This window comes from Artemia franciscana, chromosome 8 (assembly GCF_032884065.1).
Source record: "Artemia franciscana chromosome 8, ASM3288406v1, whole genome shotgun sequence".
Taxonomy (NCBI): domain Eukaryota; kingdom Metazoa; phylum Arthropoda; class Branchiopoda; order Anostraca; family Artemiidae; genus Artemia; species Artemia franciscana.
In genome coordinates this window covers 21,827,807-21,852,445 of record NC_088870.1, presented here as the reverse complement: position 1 = coordinate 21,852,445, position 24,639 = coordinate 21,827,807, and the positions used below count along the sequence as shown (strand labels likewise).

The 24,639-nt window shown below is 34.0% G+C and overlaps 1 protein-coding gene across 2 annotated transcripts; it reads right to left on the bottom strand.

The window, feature by feature from the left end:
* On the bottom strand, positions 1–24,071 carry LOC136030138 (gremlin-1-like). Of its 2 annotated transcripts, none has more exons than XM_065708833.1 (2): positions 23,825–24,071; positions 1–2,980 (listed from the first exon to the last, which is right to left on the bottom strand). In XM_065708833.1, exon 2 carries the CDS (start codon positions 2,970–2,972, stop codon positions 2,172–2,174), a length of 801 nt encoding a protein of 266 aa, XP_065564905.1. In that variant the 5' UTR covers positions 2,973–2,980; positions 23,825–24,071; the 3' UTR covers positions 1–2,171. The 2 variants fall into 2 exon arrangements, with proteins under 2 accessions (XP_065564905.1, XP_065564906.1); XM_065708834.1 differs by lacking the exon at positions 23,825–24,071 and adding an exon at positions 17,014–17,076.
* Positions 24,072–24,639: the final 568 nt, after the last annotated feature.

Here is a 24,639-nt window from a genome sequence, read left to right as displayed (position 1 = left end):
TTCAACTTAAGTTTTTTATTTTTATAAAAGTAGACATGTGCAATAAAACTTTTCCGAAATTCAGACTTTGGAATAATTCCAGGTACATTTATCTCCTAGCTTAATTGCTAAGACTATGTCCGTATCTCATCCAGTGCTTTAACAACATATACAATAACATCTAAGTAAAGCGTTATAACAACAATACACTGATTAATCAACTTTAAATGAATTATAAGACAAGTACGAAATAAAGGCCAGAAAATGTGTTTCATCGAAAAAATGATTCATGAAAAAAAGATGAATACATCATGCACACTAAATAATTCGAACACTTTGTACTCCGGGAGAGTTTACAATTAAAGTTTGTAGTTACAACATTCATTTACGCTTAAAATTGTTTCGAGAAGTCGTCCAATTTTTATACTTTTAGAGAGATTATGGGTAGCTTATTCAAACAAATGGTTCATATTGTCAGTGCTAGAGTTATATGAAAGTATAGAAATAAATTCAAAACCATTCAGTGAGAGGGATTTAGAACTGTATCCCAGAAGTTGTGCTTCGATCCTACATTTGCATAAAATCAAAATTTATAACTATTTAATGTACACAACCTGTGAAATATTGGAATACACAGAATATAGATTAAAATTAGACATTTGTATTTTAACAGCATAGGAAATATTATATTGATAAACTTAGAGTGTAACTTAGCTTATTCATTAGGAATTTCAGGAAGCTTTCAAATAATTTTCAAGGGGAGGAGAGACACTAGAACTGCCTTTGTCACTTCGATAATATTTAATTCGGGCTTTCTGTATGTTCATAGAGAAAAATATGAGATACCTGGGTTTCAATCTTCATATCATAAGAAAAGCAGTCGAGAAACGAATAAATTGAGACAAGTATAACGCACATTTTTATTTTCCAACCACCTTCAAATAAGTCTGCCGAAGCTAGACAAAAGAAGTTTGTAAAACAATAAATAAAGCCGGTTACAAATATATATATATGGGTTTATATTTTAGTGGTATTTTATATATTCTGGTTTATATTTTAGTCTACCACTCCCCCCGAAAAAGAATTCCCAAGAAACGTGGGGGTTTCTTTGTGTGTTTGAGTATAGAGGATGATAGTGTCCAGGTACATTTTAGGATGGACTCAACGATGTGATCTACCCATTTTGTATTAAACAATAAAAAGTGCTTCTTGTCAGTTTTCGGCATTAGTCCTTATTTCAACATTACCTCTATGAGCTCATAAGTCTTGATAAAATGTTCAATTGCTAAATCTCAAATGCAGTAACAAATGGAAATGGTTCAATTTGGCTTTTGGACGGCTAAGTTGTTCATAGTCATATAATCATAATGCTAATAGTATCTAAAAATTGAACTATCTTCTATCCTACAAAACTTTAGGAAACTCCATAAAAAGACAAAAAAATGCGCTTACTCACATCAAATATTCTACCAACTCAACATAATTTACTATCTAATGTACATGTTAAGTATACAAACAGCATTAACCATAGAGAATTCAAACTAATATGACCGTTTACTTCCGTTAATCCCATTGTCATAAAGAATACACTGCAAAATCTTCAATTTGTCATATGTAACGTTAACGTAAAATAGCATATTTAAATCATAGAAAAAAATGAATTCTCAATCAGAAATCTTCTTAGTTTGAATAATCAAGGGAATTAAATAAAGCAAATAAGGAAAGCTGACTTTCTTCACGGAAGAAAATAATTTATGCTGCACATTAGCCCTATTCCAATTCAATTTTAACACAGACCTGATGGCTAACCTTTGTGCAAAAATTCCTTCGGGTTTAAAATAGCATTTAATATGCACCACAACAATTACAACCACTCTGTAGACTGAGTTATTTTTCTTTTTAAATAAAACCTCATTGAAACTACCGCTTTTGGTAGCATCATATCCACAAAAAAAGATTCTAAGCTAGTCCCATAGTCTTTTCACTTAATGCAAAATATTTTCTACAAGTCAGTGTGTTGTTTTATCAAATTGCTTATTGTGAATAAACTGTTCTTAAATATAAAAACATAATAAGAAAACTACACAAATTTTTTTTATAACAAAAGTTGTTCACTAGGTTAACATCAAATTTGAACTGGAATACCACCAATTTCAAATTGTTTATTTCAGTTCAATCGTAACAGGAAACTTCTATGACAGTACTTCTGTTATACATTTGCACTGTTGCACATACAATACTTTCTTTTTTCGAAAAGGTGGATTCATCCCTGGACATTTGAGGGTGACAACTTTCCAATCCGCATGTCGTGGTTTGCAAAAAGCACAGGATTTGAAAGCATCGTCCCCAATTTGACTTTTAGATCTAACATTTCTGGGAATGTAAAAGGAATTACACTGGCCGTAGCAAAAATTGTTGACAAATGGTTGTGAACGGCAGCCTTCTTCTTTAATTCTTTGTACAACTGGCTGAGTTTTACACCAGTCACTTTTTAAGTAGTCCTTTTTTGTTACAAACAAGGCATCTTTGCTTGATTTTAGAAGGTCAGGGCCTTTAAGAAGACGTGTTCCGTTATACCCTTTCTTTGACCCTTCTAAGCTTAAGCTATGAGTCGCGTTGAACTTCAAATTTTTGGGCAGTACGTTATTGCTTTTTGGCTCCATGAAAGAAGGTAGTCCTTTATTTTTTCGATTTCTTCTGTTTTTCTGCCTTTTCTTATGCTTACGTTTATATACTTCATTTCGGAAATATTCCATAGCTTTATCTTGTCGTTGTAGCAGAAGTCTGGTATCTCTTTCGGTACGGGCCATTCTCAAAAGCTCGTCTGTGTCAATATGCTCAGCAATAGAGTCATCGTTTTGGCCCTGAGCTGCCTCGACCTCAAGTCTTCCCTTTTCAGCGTTGCTACTCCGAGGAGATGTCAAGCAAAAAGAGATGACACTTAGTAGACAAAAAACAGTCATAAGCAGACTGGAAGGTTGCCAGAACATCATCCTTGAGTCTGTAAGAGAAAGAGTTCAGTTAGAATTATCTCTGATGCCTCATTTGTTTCCAAAAATCCAAATCAAACGATGCGGAAATACTTTTATATAATGAGACACGAATTGCTTATCCAAGATACATAGATAAAATATGAGATCTAAGCATATGCCAAGGGTTTCCTAATGCAATTTCATGTGACAGAATTGACCTACAATCTAAAAAAAAAGAATGAAATTCCCATTTCTTCGCTGTTGCAATAGGACAATTTTAACTGTAAATTTGAATGATATCTATTCTAGAAATGTTTGTGGCAGTCTTTATAATTCTTCGTTTGGCTTATTGAAATGTAAATTTACCATATTAATATGTCAGTTGTGTGGGTTTTACGCTGGAAATACGAAGAGCAGGAATTTCAAAAAGTAAACGCACAAAAAATAAACGCACAAAAAATGGGCAATTATTCATCATGACGCTCATTTTACAAGATTTTTCTTAGGAATCGCTCACATTATGTTGACTCCAGCGGAAGCAAAAAAAAATTCCTGTGTCGGCCACCCCCCTCCTACCCCCCGGCGTAAGCTATCTCCTGGGGGCATATACGGTTCTTATGGAAGGGATGATCGTATAAACTTCAGAGAGGGCTTGATTGGAAATTGAAAGTTCTACTTCACTTTTTAAGAGTCAAAAGTGAACGGAGGGCAGCTAGCCCCCCATCCTTTTTCCCCAAATGTTTCAGATAAAAATTTTGAAATGAATATTTTGTTTAGAAATAGTTCAAGTCAGATAACAAAAGCCCCAGACTCGAAACAGCCTCCAGGGGCAGGTGTTGTAAGCTATGCCCTTGGGGCATATATGGTTCTTGTTGAAGGTATGCTCGTATAAACTTCAAATAGAGGTCGTTTGCTTGGAAATTGCCCCGCCCGTCCTCAAACAAAAACAACTTTTTTGAATTGGAATTTCCAAATTGGAATTTTTTCCAAGACAATTCCACTGTCTTGGAAAAAAAACTTCCCTATTGTTTCTAAAATGTTTTTTATATGGAAAGGCAGTGTGGTCTTCGTCGCTGTTTACCCCCCCCCTTCCGCGCCCTTTTTTCCAAAATATATCAAACAAAAAAATTTAGATAACCATTTTGTTAAGAATAGTTGAAAGGATAGATCACAAAAAAACCTAGTGTCGACAATATCCTCCAGGGCCCGGGGCAGGCGTTGTAAGTTATGGCCTAGGCGTATATGGTGCTTACGGAAGGGATACTCGTATATACGAGCATAGAACTAATTTGTTTGGACAGTGATAGTTCTTGTTCCATTTTTAAGTCTCAAAGAGATCGGATGGTAACTAGCCCCCCTCCCACCATGCCCTCTTCCCCCAAATGCATCAGATAAAAAATTTCAAATAACTATTTTGTTTGAAATAGTTAAAAGGTCAGATAACAAAAACTCTGGTGTCGACTCAACCCTCCAGGACCCGGCTGCAGGCGTTTTAAGTTATGCCCTGTGAGCCTGCATGGTTCTTATGGAAAGGATACTCGTATAAACTTCTGAGAGGGCTCATTTAATTGGAAATTTAAAGTTCTAGTTCACTTTTTAAGACTCAAAGTGATCGGAGGTCAGTTAGGAGGCTGAGGCTCCCCACACCCTTTTTTTTCAAAAAAATGCATCAGATAATGATTTTGAGATACCCATTTTGACAAAAATAGTTCAAAGGTCAGATAACGAAAATTCAGGTGTTGATACAACCCCCAGGGCCCATTGGCAAGTGTTGTAAGTTATGCCCTCGAGGCAAATAAGGTTCTTATAGAAGGAATGCGCTTATAGACTTCAGAGAGCATTTGATTGGAAATTAAAAGTTCTAGTTCAATTGTTCAGAGTCAAAAGAGGTCGGAGGTCAACTAGTCCCTCCCCCCTCAACGCCTTTTTCCCCAACCCCATCCGATAAAAATTTTGAGATGACTATTTCGTTAAAAATAGTTCAAACATCATATATTAAAACTTCAGGATCGACATAACCCCCCAAGGCACGCGGACAGGCGTTGTAAGTTGTGCCCTGGGGGTATATATGGTTCTTATAGAAGCAATCAAATATTGCAGTCAAAATGAACAAACATTTATTTAAAAAAAAAATCCGAAAAAAAGTTTTTCAAACAAAACTAAAGGCCATTTTAAACTTAAGATCAGCAGATACAAATACCTGTTAAAACTTAAACTCAAAATGACCACAAATTACATTTAAAGAATAAATGAAACCCAAAACGAACAGAAATTAAAAAAAAACAATCAAAGCAAAAAAACATACATCAAGTAATAATGTAAATAAATAAATAAATCTTAAAGCAAGTAATCCTTATATTGAACATGTAAATGAAGCTTAAAAAGAAAAAGTATAATTTGCTATTAAAGTATAAATAAAACCCAAAACGAACAGAAACTAAATATACAATCAATGCAAACAAACATACATTACATACCAATATAAATGAATAAATAAATCTTAAATCGAGTGAAACTTAAATTGAATATGCAAATACAGCTTGAAACGAACAAAAATCACTACAAACACGAGTTTAGGCATCGCCTCCTTTCCTCACTGTAAAAGTCTAGAAACTACTGCGTCATTGGCGCTTTACTGAAAACGAATTATATCACATATCATTTCTTTTGTGCTTAATATTGAAAATAAAAATTAAAATTACAGTAAAATTTTGAACTGATGAGTTTTCAGCAATTAATATCGTTATACATCATATATTCAGTTTAATTTATTAGTTCTTTCTAAAATTTTTCAAAATGAATATATCATCACAACAAACAAGAGTTTGGATACTGCCCCCTTTCTTAACTGTGAAAACTTAAAGCCTACTGCATCACTGGCGGTTCACTGAAAATGAATTATATTCAGTTCTCACAACATTGAAAATGAAAATTAAATTACAGGGAAATCAACTCTCGAACTGATTTTCAACAACTAATATCATTGTATATCAACTACTCAGTTTTGTTTTGTTTATACTTTCCAAGACTGTTCAAGACACATATAGTTTTCATTAAAGCGCCAATGACGCAGTAGGTTTTTGACTTTTACAGTGAGAGAAGGAGGCGATATCCAAACACTTTTTTTTAGTGATTTTTGTTCGTTTCAAGCTTGATTTGCATGTTCAATTTAAGCATTGCTCGCTTTAAGATTTATTCATTTATATTATTGCTTGTTGAATGTGTTTTCCTACAATTGTTTATTTTAATTTCTGTTTGTTTTGGGTTTCATTTATTCTTTAAATGTAATTTCTGGTCGTTTTGAGTTTGAATTTGAACAAGTATTTGTATCTGCTGATTTTATGTTCAAAATGGCCTTCACTTTTCTTTGAAAAACTTCTTTTCCGGGTTTTTTTTTTTGGACTAATTCTAATGAAACAGTCTTTGTGATTCAGGGGGTCATTTTTAAGAAATTGGAACAAAATTTGAATTTTAGTATAAAGAGCGAGGTATTGACGAAGGGGCGAACCCCCTAATATACGTAATAATTTCTGTTCATTGTTATGTTGCTCCTTATTTTCAGAATAAAAACTTTTTTTTATTTAATCCTTGTATAGATTAAGCTATTTGTCTCAAATATGCATTTGTTTAAAGATTGAAAGCACATATTGGTTGGTATAACTCTCGAAATATTAGGTAGGTGTAAGTCAAGCACAACCTCTTTTTGAAATGATGACATTTACATTAATTGTATACCAGCCCCACTGAGAGTATTTTACAATCAGATAAATTCGTTCAATATAAAAATCAAATAAATCATAAAAGTGAGCTGAAATCCCTAATAAGGTAATTCTAGGCTACTAACCTTTTTTAGATGTGTTTTTGAAGTTTAGGATTAAGCGAATGTTAAGTAATAAATTTATAACCTATCAATTTTACGGATACCATTAACATGAGGTGTTCAGAAGCCAAAACTGATAAAATCCGTTAAAAAAAAATTATAAAAGAAGATATTAAACTGACTTTGGTTTTAAGAAACCAATCGTTTAACGACGAAAATGTTCCAAAAGATTTAGGTATTTATATATGTGTCTAATTTCCGGAAATGCCCTTAAACATGTTTTAGTATGGACCTTTTCAAATAACATTAAACATAAATTTTTGATTTGATGGGAAAACTGTGTTTTTGCTAATTTACTATTTTCTGCAATTTCTATTGCTTTTGTGACTAGAGGAAGATATAAGCCAAATCAAGGTTTTACATATTTAAACACTTTAATTACCCCTATAAGCAAAATATGAATAAATGATATAAAATTGCCTATTATTTATCTAAAATAAATACCCTACCGTATTAAACAATTACAATTTATTTTATACCTCAAAATGAAACAATTTCTAAGGGCCGATATTCTACAATGCAGGAATATTGTCAACTACCATAGTGAACATTAAGAACAGAGAGTTATTGGACTCTAAAGCTCATACCCAACCGAGGCAAATACTCATCAAATCAATAAAAATGTACCAAAGAAATATAGTCCAATCATAATAAATAACTTAGAAGTAAAATCACAACATGAAAGATGAATTTGTCTTTGGGTCCCTTAATATGCTCTGGTGGTCCGTAAATTTACAGCGGTCCGTTATATACTCTATACCGACTGAACCAATCTGACACCTGAACGGATTCTTATGTAATACTGTCCACTAAAGAAAATTTGGGGGGGGGGGAGAGAAATGTGTTTTCTAAAATCTGCAAGGGGAGGCACATTCTTTTTCCATTTATTTCAGTGAAACTGCCACAAAAAAAAATTTCAATGAAAATACCAAGAGATATATTTTTACAAAAACCTAGAAGGAATGTTAATGGGCCAATCCCTCCCTCTTATTAGTGCTACTGCTTTTATTTCAGTTTGGTTACTAATCAACGGCTTTTGTGAAACGTTAAACTGAAAAATTTAAAGGTGTTCCCTAAAAAGAAAAGAAAAAACAATTAATCAGGCTGGCTCTATGCGGAAGAAAGTTCAGAATTCGCGCCAAATCGGAACCAGGAAGACCTTGGAGAAACTTTTATGCCGGAACTTATCTTCTGGAGATCAGCATTTTAATGACGTTCCTTGTCTCGATGTGGAACATTGGTTCAGGGAAAAAAGAAAAGAAAAAAAAAATATGTTAGGCCAGAAGTTTGGATCGTAAAAGGATTTTAATTAAAGTCGTTTTAATAGATAAGGATAAACATAAATCCGTTTCACCCTAACTCGGAATAGAGCTCAAGTCTACGAATGAGATTTAAGTTTCTTCTTCGAAAATCTTTGAATCAACTAAAATGAAATGTCGTTTCTAAAATATTTTATCACTTTAAATTGGAAAACAAATTGGATAGTTGTCCCGAAAAGATAGGGGGAGACAAAACCAACTAGGCACGTGCTTAGGCAAAAATATTTCAAATTCTCCTTGAAACTTCCTTCTAACTTAACTTTGGAGAAAATACTCCCCTATTACTCGCGCGAACAGGCATGCGTATTATTGTATGTATGTCTTAGCTAAGAACACTAAAAATACATAGAAATGAAAAGCAAGTTGCCTTTCCATCCACAAGAAGAGAAAAATAAATGCAAGAACAGCAAATCTTTCTAAAGAAAGTGGAAATAACCGAAAAAACTACTCAAGTTTTCGTTTTGTTTATATATATATATATATATATATATATATATATATATATATATATGTATACATTTACTTTCTTCTAAAAGTAATAAAATCAATTATATAGAAACTGGAAACAAACATTATGGTGATTTTTAGATTCAATGTCAACTTTGCATTAAAATTGGAACAATATAACGTTTTAAGTCCGACAGAAGCTCTTCTCTGTTCTTATGCTTTATTTTATTTGACCCAGTGACATGGCACTATTGTTTTAATTTCTCTCAGAAAAGAAAACTTGACCACGAGGCTCAGGACTCCTTCTAAAACTTTATGCTTTTCTCGATTTTTTTTTCGAGGATTTCCCATAGCTGTTATATCATTCACTTGCTTGTGCTCTTTTGACGATGAGTATGACTTGATGAGTTTCATTTTTATTTACTTAGTGAGTAGAGGTTGTCAATGTTATAGAAACTAGTGCCCTTGCTAAAGCTTCTGTGAACTAGGTTGGGTTTAAAAAGACTGGATGGTGCTGATGGTTTGGGAGTGGTGGTCCTCCCATCAGATTAGTCTAGTCTTCCGTCCCTAGCTAAACATGGCAAAATTCAATTGTGGTCTCCTCATCGTGGTAGTCAGGTAAAAACGGCCGGAGCCGACTATCCCAATTCTTGCTAGGCCAAACCACAGAGGATGCCATCAGAGAGTGGAGACCTGCATGGTTAAATGTCAAAGACCTGCATGGTTAAATGGTTAAAGTCAATGCAAAGAGTCCAACCCATACTATGACCTTCCTGGCAAGCGATTGTTGAAGGTTTCACCTTCTCCGAAAAATTGACAGGCCTAAGCTACGGCATCCCCAGCAAGCGATGCGTCGAAGATTTCGTCAGCGTCTTCTCTGAATAATTGGCAAGCTGAGATACTCCTTTGGAAACATAGACAACTCCTCAGTATAGGGTGCTGGAACGTCTGTTAGATGAAATGTCTGGTGACCCAGTCGTTTGTCACTGAGGAATTGTTGCGTTACAATACAGACATCACGTGTGCTTCAGAAACTCAAATCAACGGCATTGTAGAAGATTCAGAGATTAGAACTCCTCAGGACGAGTCTTCTTTCTCCTTTTTCAAAACCGGATCCCTTGATGGATCTGCGTATAGTGGAGTGGGCATCATTTTAAGCACCCTCGCATCGAGGTCACTTCTTGAATGGGAACCTATCACACGTAGAGTAGCAAGAGTGTGATTCAATGGCCACCTATTCAACATGTCTGTTATTTTAGTTTTTAAATTTACCAACCAGAGAGACGTACCGGAGAGCGAAGCAGATCTTTTTCACCAACTTCTAACTTGTATGCTAGAGAAAGTCCCGAAAAGAAACCTCGTTTTTATCGGAGGCGACTTTAACGCCTGAATCGGACGAAAAGTATCCAATATTGAGTCTGCAATTGGCCAATTCGGTCTTGGAGCTAGATGTAGCATGGGATTAAGACTTCTTCACTTTGCCATGACAAATGATTTGGTCATTACCAATACCCTTATTCAAACACAAGCCTTGCCATAAAGCCACATCCCAAGAGATGGTAGACCAAAAAGCCAGATTGATTACATCCTCATGTCCTACCGTTGGAAAATAATGGCTACATTTAGTAGACTGTATATTGGAGCTGATACTGGCTCGAAAAATGGGTCAAATCATCTTCTAGTCAAGTTAGATCTTAAGTTGCGACTAGCAGCGCGCCCCAAGACGAAATCTTCACAAAGATTTGACATCAATCGCTTCGATGATACTAATATATGACAAGCATTCCGCTTGGAGATGTCTAATTACTTTGAAGCTCTCAAAGTGCAAGTGACCTCCTAGCAAACCCAATCTACGAGGCTGCAGAAGCTACGATAGGATACCGCAAAACCCTCTCCAAAAAATGGATGTCAACACGCACAGTTCAGCTGTCTGAGCTCAAGCAACAGATATCAGACAGAAAATCAGATTTATCATGTCTAAGGAGAATCATTCGTATTAAACTCCGTGATCGAGTCAGCAATGATGCTCCACAAAATCTCCACTCCACAAAATCTGCCATCAGCGGTTTGATTTGGCCAGCATAATTAAACAAAGAAGACTCGGATGGTTCGGCCACAGACTTCGCCACCCAAACCATACCTTCGTCAATAAGACCCCAGATGTGGGCAAAAGCGACATGTGGGACAGAAGAAAACGTGCCTCGTCTGCACCAAGGCTGGCATAGACCCAATCGGTGGCTTCAAGAAGTATGGAAGAAGATGAGAAAAGTCCTGACTCGAATTGATTAAGGCACTCGAAACAACCGAGATTCCTGGCTTACTGTAATGACGAAGCTACTGAACGTCAGGGAGAGCTGAGATACTTGAGTCCTGCTACAAGTACAAGCAAGTCATATGCATCGTATATTGCATATTAGCATTGTAAATAAATTGTGGTTTATTATAGAGATGTTCATAACAGAAAATTTGATCAAATGTAAAATTTTTATAGAAATATTTCTTTAAAATAATATCAAGCTCTATGGGGAGAACCACGAAAAGTGACATTCCAGATATAAATCTAGCCTGAATGGAACTAATAGTGACATCTTTAATACTCACAAAACTGAGAAATAAGGTATAAGCAAATATCTTGCATTAACTGGTAATTTAAGATCCTACCATGTATCTAAACACTGATTTACCCTTTGACAGAAATAGATAACGGTATTTCGAAAGTATTAAGGCCAATTTCCACTGGGCATTTTCCGTCAAAGTCAAACAGAAATATACGCCTTTCCACGAATTTTCAATTTGACATTTTCGAAAAGAAAGCGAAATCCTTATGAATATGAGCTAAGAAATACATGGATATGCCAACTAGTATTGACTATTTCACTGAAGTGAATTTTATTGAAAAAAAATTAGCCATTTTTCGAAAAATACTAATCAAATTATTAAACAACAGATACCTTAATGTTATTTTCAAATTTGGTATACTTCAAGAATTTCTTTAAGATCTATTTCTTTGAAGTTGAAACTTTTATTGATTTTTCAGTTTGACAAATTATAAAAAAAATAAAATCGTTTAACCTTCTCAGTAAAGCTTTTTTGGGTTGAATGTTCATATTTGTCATGAAAAACTGAAGTCGTAAGATCAAAAAGTAGCAAAACGGACAATTTTTAGCAAGTTAGTTTTCAGAATTTGTATAAAAAAAATGTGATACAAATGCACAACATAAATTGTTTTCTTTGTAATTTTCGTTTTCTTACAACCGTTGTCTTTAAATCATGCTCGTGCGTTTGAATTATACAATCTTATCAAATTAACAGTCCATAGAATTATCGAACAATTACTTGCATTAATAGTCTAAATGGCGCCATAGCCGAATCAGTTTCTCTAATACAAACAATGGAAGTAATTTAGGCGTTCAATTCAAGGTGGGACGAAAACTTATCCGGAGATGGAGTACGTCGCGCCGGCTGACAAATCACTTAAAGTGCTTACTGAATATTAATTTAATCCGACAAAATTTTCTTTATTTACACAAAGCAGTCCATTTTTTAGCCTTTAAAAGCTAAGGCGCCGGGAAGAAGTGTTTTATTTACTCTGTCTGCAATTCCTTACTGTGTCAACTTGTTTGATTTACAAAACCAGAACTATATTGTTTTTTAAAACAATTTTCTGTTTTCAAACCTTTGTTAGTGTCCTAAAAATCACAACATCGACATGGTTTTGATGCCAAAATTACATTTTGATGCGTCTTGAAAACTCTTCTCTGCTGAGCGGGTTATTGATCTTGGGAGCTGATTGATATATAAGATCTCAAAAACAATTCAGTAATCTTTCAGGAACAATATGCGTCTTCAATTTAGAACATAAAGCAAAATTAAAACACAAAACCCCTTATTCAACAAGCAGAAATCTTTTTTGACTTAAAATCAGCGTTGCATACCCTCATTCTTGTCACAATGAAGCTGAAGGCATTGGCGAATTCAATCAAAAGCTTTTATCAATGCTAGGTCCTACAGCCTTGAAAAAAAGTTAATAAAGTCAACTTATGATATATGCTCAGCTATCTTGGAAAAACTGGTAATCATAAGACAGAGAATGCTGCAAAAGTATTCTAAAACTCCAAAGTGCGAGGCAACATAGCTTTCTCGCTAGTCCCACTCAATCAATATAGATTAAAAGAACAATCTTGTTCTTCTGTAAGAAATCTTGAGGCATCTACAGTAATATCAAAATACAGATCCAAAAAAAAAACAGATCCAGACTTTCAAATCCAGCCATGAGTTTCCAAAGATTCTAAAGCTCCATTAAGGATGCAGTACTTGTAACCTCTCAGAAATATTTGTTCTTGGGACCTCATATTTAGAGGAAGAAGGTGTCCATTCTTAACAGTGGAGTAACCTGAAAGTCATTTTTCAGATTTTTGCGTCTCATGCAGCGTAATAGCTTTGTAGCTTAACGCCCTTCAAACCACTATAAGTGACCAACTCATACTTTCTTTAAGAAAGGGTGAAAATAAAGTGGAGAATGTCTTTACAAAGGATAAACTGTGAACAAATATTTATTTATTCATTTTTTTGAACATTTTCCTCTTCACAATATTTTTTACAAAATATTGAAACTTTAAAGCGGGAGTCCAACTGAATACCCTTCAAATTACAGAACCTAAATAGCTTGTCATTTGAAAATTCCAATATTTTATACTTTGTATTCCTCAAAGTTTTTTTCATATGACTGTCTCATTTAAACAACTATGAAAGTGGACAGTTAAAAAAAAGTATAAAAACTGCACAAAATCAGCTGAATTTAAGGAGAAAAATATGATAAGAATTGTAGATAAAAATTTACATATATTTGTATTAAAAAAGAATAAGAACGTTGAAAAATATTCATTATAAACGTAGCAAGATTTCAATTTGGAAAATAAATTTAGAGAATATTGCTACCAACTGACAGTTCGGCACTGGAGAAAACTAAGGATATTCAAAGTGACAACACGAGATACCTCAAAAAGTGGTGCCAAATCTTATACGGTAGAGGGCAATAAGGAATTTTTACGATAAAAAAAAAAAAAAAAAAAAAAAAAAAAAAAAAAAAAAAAAAAAATGAAGAATCAGAAAGAGACGTTTTTCAAAATTTAAAGTAAAACCTGTTTTATTCTATTCCTTTTAGTGAAATTACCGAAAATGGGTTTTTTAAGCACCTAGCCCCCTCCCCACGATTGGTGTCCCGTATCTCAAGCTATTCCATAAAGGTGGCTATAAGTGACTTAAATCCAAAATAAATGATGAAACTGTCTCAAGAAAGGTATACGATTCATACCCCTGATGGCAAAAAGGGACTATTTTTAATATAATATAAAACCCATTAAGCTTATGAAAACTGAATCAAATTGTGAAAACTAGAGGGCAAGTAAAGGTCGTTTACTAATGTTTTTCATGTATCATATACAAGCACTTGCAGCTTTAGCTTAGTTACAAACGGAGAGGGGAACCATTTAAGAGTTTATTTTTCTAATAAAACATTACTGCGGAATGAAACATTACTGCGGAATGAAAGAAGTTTTATTTCGACTTACGGAGAGCTGGTTTAAGTTGTTGAAGTTGATAAATTATTGAACGATGGCATTCTGAACCGTCGATTTGAGGTATATCAAACTGTAAAGCTATAATGCAAGCTGTAGCTGTTTGTTAAGGCTTGTGATGTGTCATCAAAAGCCTTTGATGAGAAAGAAAGAAAGAAAGAGAGAGGCAAGTAGAGAAAGAGGGAGAGGAAGAGAGGGCAGGGAGCTTTGAAATGTTATTTTACTGATTTTTTTTCATGTCAATTTATACAAATGCAATTTTTGGACCTTTTTTTTGTGTCCAAACTTGCCAACAACCTATTTATGGGCTTAGCCTTGTAATAACTATAAAAGACCAATTTCACTGTGGCATACTTTAAACGAGTTTGACTCCCACTGAGATAGAATCTCGGACTTTCTCACACAGTTTAAAGTCCAAAAGTGTTGAAACTTCACAAATGTGTATTTATTTTCAAGGTCTTCTTAGTCTCTTGTTTAGAACTCCTAAACTTCTTGAAAGGACATTGCTATATTGAATGTTTGTCTGTTTTCTTCAATTTTAAAGCAGTTCCCATTATCCCTGCTTGAATCAACATGCCTGGCATTCTAAGAATGCCAAGCATGTCACGGTTGTTCTTTTATCACGTGAAGTTTAAATTAACCCTAGTGAATATCTCACGATATCTTCTCATTTAAGAAAAAGACAATGTTTAAATGTTTATATTTCCTTAAATTTGGCAACATTTACTTAAGAAAGATGATGTTTTTGCGATTCGTTAGCCATAAAATCAATGGAAAATGTAAAGCTAAACGAAGTGAAAAGAGTTTCTAAAAATTTGCAAGATATTTCATGATGTGACCTGCTCAGCAAACCAATTAAGTCTATAGCACAAAAAAAAAGAGAAAATTAAATAAAATATACTTATTTCTGGTTCTGATTTTAGCTCATCAGTTTAAATAATGATTTTAATTAAATTCTGGTACTGACTAAGTTAAATTGGTGTAAAAAAAAAAATATATGGTTTGATGGTAAAAGGGTTTAATCATTTTTTGGTATTGCCCTTATTTTTAGTGAATATTCCAATGAAAATTTAAATTACAGATTTAATTGAGAAAACTTAACCCCTCCCCATATCTTTACTTTGATACATTATTTTTAAGTTTCATAATTTCTTAGCCGTTTTTTCTAAAAGGTATAGATAACCATATAGTTTGTTTTAAATTTCTTTGATATTTGTGTTTAAGCTTTCGAGTATTTCAAACAGGAAATATTTTCCCTGGGGAAGAAAGTTTGTGGGAGAATTTTCCAAGGGTTATTTTACAAAGAGGGGGACTCTTATTCCAATTAAAATGCCCTTGTGTTTCAGTAGTTGTTCTTACAGAATTGGGGAAAAAGTCAAACTTTAGCGTATTAAACAACGATGGTTGAGGAAGGGGTAATACTCAACCATAAAACAAAATCATATACGGAGTAATTTCTGTCTCATTTCTATAATTTCTATTTTTCAGTTTGAATGTCATTCCTTACTTTCGGTTGGAAAAACTTTTTTTTAATTCAATTTCAATCTAAGACCTTTATTTTGCAATCAATCGATACCCGAGATTCAGTTTTATTTTTCGGTTAAAAAATACATCAAAATACGTTAGAAACGTATAAAAACGAGTCTTCTAAACAAGTACATATTATTCTCTAAGAACATCATAATTCTGATTCAGTAAATCAATACGTCTAAAACTAATGAATCTAATGGTATAAGCATCTTGTTCTTTCGATGCAAGTTAAAGCTGTAGGCTTGTCCAAAAAACTCACAGAAAAGCCTTGCCGAAAAACACCACAGAGATTTCAAATTCAGAATATTCAATATTTATCATGTAAGTACCACCTGAATTTGTTTTCTTCTTAGAAAGAAATAGAGAGAATAAAATAGAAGGCAAAAACAGCATAAAAACATTAATCAGTCCGCGGCAGACCACCCGGTAACGAGTATTCAAAATAAAAGTCAAAATCCCAAAATGAGACCCTGGCTTATACAAATTTAATCAAAATCAAAATTAGGTAATCAAATTAAAGAAAAGTCAAATAAGGGTGAACACTATAAAAGCCTATTAATCTTTATGCATTAAAAAGGAAAACATGAAATTGCTGAGACGCGATACATTCCGAGCAATTTAGATAATGCACATTGCTTATATCCTGAGGAACTGTGAAACTAAGTTTGGAAACCAGAATAGTTAAAGTGACCTTAAAAAACTGACAATGACAAAAAAAAAAAAAAAAAAAAAAAAAAAACCAACCCAAAGCATGGAATCTAATGTATCAGACAGTATTTTCACCGGTGGATAGCGCAATAAACTAAATACATACCAAGAATCGTAGCTACGTAATTCATTTCCCAAAGTATAGTTGAAAAAACGTTTGGAAAAAGAAATATAAGTATGTGATGGCACGAGTGGCATAATATAAGTGTCATCATGTGTCACATGCCATACGAAGATGGCATGTGATGTGTCACATACCATCCTCGAATTTGAATGACAATAAATTACAGAAAGACTAATAAGTATGAACAAAACTTTTATCTTAAAGTAACTTTTACTGCTTAGACTTTTAATCCGGGTCTCCAACTCTCTAAAATTAATAACTTAGTTTAAATAAGTAAAAATAAGTAAAAAAGACAGATACACAATTTAGCTTCGTTGAGTCATTCACTTCATTGCTAATAATCAGTTTAGCATATTTTTGGGGGGAGGGAGTATCCTCCTCGCAATATAGCCATTATACCTATAGTATTATGTTAAAACGAAAAGTTGTTGAATCACTTTAAGCGATTCATGCAAACCAATTTAAGATCAACGAATACCTTTAGACTGAAATGATAATAAATGGGACTCCGAACTTGTTTAACTGCTGATGTGATACTAGGTCAGAACTAATAATTGCCTTATAGGGAATGGGAATTTATATTAGGGATTTGCAGGTCTAACGCATGCCTAGAAAAATGAAATTATAATAGTTCAGGATTGGTGATTTCGTTTATTTTCTATGAAGAGTGAATTGAATTAGGAAAGATTTTATTGCATAGTCAGCTAAGACTTCCGGGAGAAAATGTTTTCTTAGAAATGATTGCTACGGATCCGGAAATAGGTTTCTTTATCTAAATCAAAACCCAATAGAAGTTTTTGCTTTTTACTAGGTGGGTAAACAAGTAAAAAAAAAAAAAAAACGAACAAAAGTCTTTATTCACCATCAATTAAGTTTTGTGTTTTACTGATTTTCTAACTAAATACCATTGGAAAAAATTTGCAAGAGTTGCCTTAAAAAATGTTTTGCTAGACAGGTGGACAGTTTACGGAGCCTATTTTTGCTAAGCCAATAGGTAAGAGGAACACTACATTAAAATAATCACGGGCTTGAGGGCTTTTTTGACGGTTAAAAAAAACAAAAACAAACTAGACTACTGACTATTTTTAGCCAAAGAGAAAAAGAGAGATTACTGACCTATGGTTCTTTGTCAAAAAGTGTGTTTTAATGCCGTTGATCTATTTTTGTGACGTCACAGTTCTTTTTTTGAGCCAATCATGTTTCTTTAAGCTTATGTTAGAAAGGGAAGCCCGACAAGCCCAATATTTTATATTCGTTCTGATATATATTTTTTGTTATGCCAAATTTTGGGCTAGTAAAAAGAACATAGAATGTATTATTTTTTTATGCGAAATTTTAAATAAGCAAAAAGAACGAAAAGCTTTCGAGTCACAACGTTTCTTACAAGTAAGCTTTCGGTTTCTCTTTGCTTCAATTAATACCCTGTGGTAAAATTGTCGCATGGTACACTTTATGGTGTGAATAGCGTCCTGATTTACTAGATTAAATGCCGCTAATCTTAGTTTAATCTTCCCTAGGTGCAGGCACCAATGTTTCACTGAGTCATTTGAAGGCAATTGGAAACTAAAAATGATTTAAAGATTTACGACTGACCATGTCCACAGGACTTGCAGGTAAGTGGGCGACTGAGACTGTTCATATTACATGAGCTTTGCCTACTGGGAAAGCCCACTGGAATTGCAATGGGGGAGAAAGAGGTTCTTGGATTGACTCAGGGCGAACAATCTCCACTGGACTTAAAGGCAAATCGGGTGACTTAGATATTTTCAAGCACTTTGAGTTTTGCTTACTGGGAAAGCCCAGCAGAATTGCAGTGGGAGGCTAAGATTCTTAGGTTGACTTATGACTGACTCAATGTCCACCGGATTTGTAGGCAATCGGGTGACTGAGTTTTTTCAAACACTCTGAGTTTTGTGTGATGGAAAAGCCCATGGAATCAGAATAGATTGATGACATAGATTTTAGGTTGAAAACTTATGGCAAACGAGTCGACTATTCACAGGGCGAATGGGTTACCTTGATCTTTAATATTGTAGTGGCTTCGTCTTGAAAAAAGTTATTTGAAAAAAAAGGGCTTTGAGATTTCTTTGAAACATTTTCCTTTCAGTGTTTTCAGTAGCTTAAGTAGCTCTTCAAACAGCAAAAGGGGGTTGGTCCTCCTCAAACCTCGCTTTTTACGCTAAAGTTTGAATTTTGTTCCTGTTCTCTAAGAACGACTCCTGAAATTTAAGGTTTGTTTAATTAGAACAACAAAAAGTTTTTTTTTTAAGTACTAAGAAACCTTAGCGTAAAGAGCGAGCTGCTGAGGAAGAGTAACCCCTCACATAGGTAATAATTTCTATTTATTTTAAGTTTTAATGTTGCTCCTTACTTTCAGTTGAAAAAAATTGTTTCTTTTATTTAATATGCATTAAGAAACATAGCGTCTTATTCAAGTGGAGTAGTGTAAGGGATAGTGAAGATTTTTTTAGCTATAAATATTTATTTCTAATGAATACTCCTATCCTGAATGATAAACAAGGGCACATGTGGAGAATATGGAAACATTTGGCTGCATTTAGTTTTGAAGAGCATTAAGCCTCCATAATTAAATTTTCTTTGTGTTCCTGAAAACGAGGAGAGAACAACAACCGAAAAATCATGTAATGATTAATAAGAAAAAAAATATACCACCACAATAAAAGGTGAATTCGTGAAAATTAGCGCTGTAATAATTGAACATTCCAATAAATATGCCTCCAAGGAAGAACCCTCAAGGACAGAACCCTCAAAACCTGTGACGCAAAAGGCGCAAATATGCAATTAGAAGTTGATTACATTTAAGTTCTACGGTGGAAAAAGGAACTTGTTTGAGCTTGGGTATTCAGTGGCTGGAAACTGTAAGGGATCACTTTCAGGTCAAAATGAGCACTCATTTTGCTGTCGGAGAGAGGGAAATAGATAACTCAAAAATGAACCAAAACTTTTCTATGATCAACTTAAAACATCCTAATTTTTTGGATCAAGATGAGCCAGATTAAAAATTGATTTTTAAAACAAGGTCATCTCCCCTTCTCAAATAAAAATAGGCTCCAAAAAAAAGACCAAAAAACCCTTTTCCCGGTCAGTTGAAATTTATATCTAGAGGTCCTATTCATGAATAAATGAAATCCAAAACAAAGAAAACTTAAAATGTATAGTCACACCCAACATAAAGCCAACAAATGCTGAGTAAATCAATCCTGGAACAAACGACAAGTAAAAAGACCAGTCAAATCAAACTTGAAACGAATATAAATCATAGTCGAGCTGCTGCCCCCCAAAACTTTCTAAAGGCCAGAGCGTCATTTCCGCTTCGCCGAAAAAAAAAATTTCGAAAATATTTCTTATTACGATTATAACAGCAAAAATTTAAAAATCGATTAGACTACCAGGAACTGTTCATTGTACAGTAAATAATCAGTCTACTGTCAATAATCCTTTCCAATAATGGTGACCTTTTTTGTAAATGTTTTGATAAATAAAAAAACATAAGTTGCAATTAAAAATAGGTGACATTTTAATTAGAACGCAACTGACCTTCAAAAAGCTTAGAGGGAATAAGAGAGAGAGAGAGAGAGGGGGTGGGGTAGCAAACCCTTTTTGTAAAATTTGATTTATCTTTTGACATTTTTGCTGTTGTATAGTGTTGATGTCATGAAAAATAAAAACGGACTTCTCGAACTATAGATCTTTTTCTCCGTCAATTGCAAATAACCCGCTTGCCTTTGGAGAGTTTACGTGACATTTTAATTAGAACGGAACTGATTTTCAAAAAGCTTAGAGGGAATAAAAGAAGGGGGGGGTATCAAACCCCTTTTTGTAGAATTTAATTTATCTTTTGACATTTTTGTTGTTGTATAGTTGTTGATGCCATGACAAATAAAAACGGCCTTCTCGAATCAGAGATCGTTTTCAAACAGTTCGTGGTAACGAACTGTAGTAAGGAGCGACCCGGCTCAATAGTAAACAAAACTCTAAAAAACGGAATTTTGATGCTAAGAGATACATCAAAGAATCGGATTTTATGCTGATTCTAAAAATATAAGATTCTAAAATTTATGTCTTTGTCATCAAAAGTTACGAGCCTGAGAAAATTTGCCTTATTTTGGAAAATAGGGGAAAACACCCCCTGGAAGTCATAAAATCTTAACGAAAATCACATCATCGAATTCGGCGTATCAGAGAACCCTATAGCAAAACTTTCAAACTCCTATCTACAAAAATGTGGAATTTCGTATTTTTTGCCAGAAGACAAATCACGGGTGCGTGTTTATTTGTTTATTTATTTTTTTTTTCCCAGGGGTCATCGTATCGACCAAGTGGTCCTAGAATTTTGCAAGAGGGCGCATTCTAACGGAAATGAAAAGCTCGAGTGCCCTTTTTAAGTGACCAAAAAATTGGAGGGCACCTAGGCCCCCTCCCACGCTCATTTCTTTCCTAAAGTCAACGGATCAAAATTTTGAGATATCCATTTTGTTCCGCATAGTCGAAAACCATAATAACTATGTATTTGGGGATGACTTACTCTCCCACAGTCCCTGGGGGAGGGGCTGCAAGTTACAAACTTTGACCAGTGTTTACATACATTAATGGTTATTGGGAAGTGTACAGACGTTTTCAGGGGGATTTTTTTGGTTTGGGGGGTGGGACTGAGGGGAGGGGGCTTTTTTGGAGGATCTTTCCTTGAAGAAATATGTCATGGGGGAACAGAAATTCAATGAAAAGGGCGCAGGATTTTCTAGCATTACTATAAAAATAATGAAAAAATAAACATGAAAACGTTTTTTCAATTGAAAGTAAGGAGCAGCATTGAAACTAAAAATGAACAGAGATTATTACGCATATAAGGGGTTCTAAAAATATTTTAGCATAAAGAGCGAGGTATTTAGGAGGAGATAAATACCTCGCTCTTTATGCTAAAGTATTTTTAGTAATTTCAACTATTTATTGTACGGCCTTTCTGATTCAGGGGTCATTCTTAAAGAACTGGGACACAACTTACGATTTAGTGTAAAGAGCGAGGAATGGACGAGGGTACAAACCCCCTCGTATACAAAATAAAAATATAAGAATATAAAAGTTTGTTACGTAAGTTAATTCTTAAGTTACGTACATTTTTTACTAATAAAAACGCTCGTTAAAAATTAAAAGTTCTAGTTGCCTTTTTAAGTAACTGAAAAATTAGAGGGCAACTAGGCCTCCTTCCCCGCCCCTTATTTCTCAAAATCGGCTGATCGAAACTAAGAGAAAGCCATTTAGCGAAAAAAAGAATTAATATACAAATTGTATTTTAATAATTTATGTGCGGAGAGCCAAACTCAAACATGCATTAATTAAAAAACGTTCAGAAATTAAATAAAAAACTAGTTTCTTATAACTGAAAGTAAGGTGCGACATTAAAACTTAAAACGAACAGAAATTACTCCGTATATGAAATGGGTTGTCCCTTCCGCAATCCCTCGCTCTTTACGCTAAAGTTTGACTCTTTGCCACAATTCTACTTTTTAAAACAATTAAAATTTTTACTGTAAAGAGTGAGGGATTGCGGAGGGGACAACCCATTTCATTTACGGAGTAATTTCTGTTCGTTTTGAGTTTTAATGTCGCACCTTACTTTCAGTTAAAAAAACTAGTTCTTTTTTATTTATCTCCGTAAAGCGCAAATAACCCGCTGGCCTTTGGAGAGTTTACGGGGTAATAACCCCACTCTTACATTTGGCAATTTCTTTATGTTCAAAGTTCAAATTTATTATTCACTTTAATTTTTGTTCGTTTTAGGATTTATTTGTTCATCAATAGTAGTATCAGTTCGCATTTCGCCTTGCGTGATTATTCGTCCTGATATCTTATTGTTTTGGGTTTTACTTATTAATTGGTAATTAATTACCAATTAATTACCTTTTTTACATGTTTTGGTTTGAATTATTATTTCTCTTTGACAAACCTCTTTTTGGCAAAACTTTTAATAAATTCAATTTCTTATTGAGGTCTTCCATGAACGGGTGTTGTGGCTTTTGACGAAGCTTTTTTTTATCACTGTTAAAAAAAGTATATTTTTCTATCACTGTTAGAAATTCTTTCGGGAAAATGCTTTGCCCTATCTCTCTAGTGTTACTTTTTTAAAGCTGGGTTAAAATCATGTTTTTGATGAAAAATACAATTAATTAAAAATTTGTATTTGTGAACTTTGAAGTAAAAGCGTCATTTCTGAAATAAATGTTAAGGTATCTAGGCACGGGTGAATCTCCAGCATTTTGATTGGGGGGCAATTGGGATCCATCTCTGGATAGTCAAGGGGTATGGGATATATAACAATTTTTTCTCTACGTTATTAGGGGGCAATTGTCCCCTCCCCCAGCTAAACCCTTGTATCTAGGTCTCATTCAGTTTCCAGAAGAAAAGATTTTTATTCATCGAATATAGCTCTTCTGAAAGGAGGTTAAACTTTAGAGACTTTTGGATACCTCCAAATTAGCATGCTATTTTATGGCTACACTAAAAAGTCGACTCAATGCATCGTCTCGCAAAACTCTCTACTTTTGAGAAACTTACTAAACTAGAACACTAAAGCAGGTGAACAAAAGACTTAAAGCCAAATTAGCCTAAAACAACAAATGAAGAACAAAATCTTGAAAACAACAAGTGAGTCGATTGCCAGTTGGAAGAACAATAATTAAACGATTATTTTGCCTGTATTAAATAAGGTGTCCTCAGCATAGAGGAGGAAGAATTACAAAAATAACATAAATAAAGAAGGAAAAGCAAAGAGGAATAAAAAGAAAAGAGTCAAACCGAATATATCTGATTGCTACTCCCTGACACAGCCCATGGAAGTCGAATATACAGCGAAAGAGCTACTTCCCTGAACAACAACAGAAAAACAACTGCATTATTAGTTTTTTTGGTCTTTCTCCATGCTAAGGACACCTTGCTAGATATAGACGATATGTTCATATAATTAATCTCTTTCTCTTCCTACTGACCATAGACCGTGTGTTGTTTACATGATTTTCATATTTGTTTTTTACTAACGCCGGTTTTTGAAGGGAAGAAAGTGGGATATATTTTTTTTTAATCTTAAGAACAGATGAACTTTATGAAAACATTATCCCAAATTGTAGAAATTACGAGGTTTCAGAAAGAAGGGGGAGAGGCTCTCTTCTTTGAATCTGTCTACGCTAAAGTGTTTCTTGTGTTTTTTATGGATAATCTAGATTCTAGTATATTTTATTTGTTGCTGTTGTTACAACTAAAACTAAAAAACATACCAGATTCAGCTTGATCGCTATTCCATAATCCTTGAAAAGTTCAGTAATACCAAGAGGCTCTTTCCTTCTAAGTGATAAGTTCTATAGGCACTGATCCCTTTTAGTATCGTTTGAACCCTGGCACGGCGATAGCTCAACATGATTAGCCTAACTGATTAAAAGACATTATTAGTATTGGCGCCAAAGAAAATCAGTAAACACTCGAAACTTAGAACTAAGTTTGAATACCGTTTCATTCAAGTCTCAGTTAAAGACTCCTTTGGCTCCGCCCATTTAATGCTCCTATGTAATCTTGGGCTTTTGAAGTAATTACATTAAGATTCTTTGCATGTAGTTTGTAATTAAGCAAATTGAAAAGCACCTTGGCTTAATTTAACGGATTGTTTACGCATGTTGTATTTACATACTGGGATTTTTTTTTCCCTATTTTCCCTATATATTATTCAAAAATGAAAGAATCGGCAAATAAATTTCAGCTTTACTGGAAAACAAAACTTTGTGGAAAGGGCAAAACTATTTGAGTTATCAATTAGAGAAAGTAATCAAGACTGTCAATTGTGTCAGAGACAATCCGAATCATAAATTATTGCTTATAAAATGTTGATAAAACCAAAAGAATCCAAATGCACGTAAAAAGTGACGAGGAAACTTAAAGTGAAGAGAAGTAATAAACATGTAAAGCGAACAGAAGTAAGAAACGTGTAAAGTAAAAGTGACATGTTTAAGAAGGGTCACCCCCCCCCCCAAAGGCTCTGGTCATTACACTAAAATCGCATTAGTACTTTTCTGAAAGAATTTCGGAGTATACCAGATTT

What these genes read in the sequence shown, in the direction of transcription:
- LOC136030138 (XM_065708833.1), bottom strand. Translation starts at nt 2,972, where the DNA reads ATGATGTTCTGGCAACCTTCCAGTCTGCTTATGACTGTTTTTTGTCTA.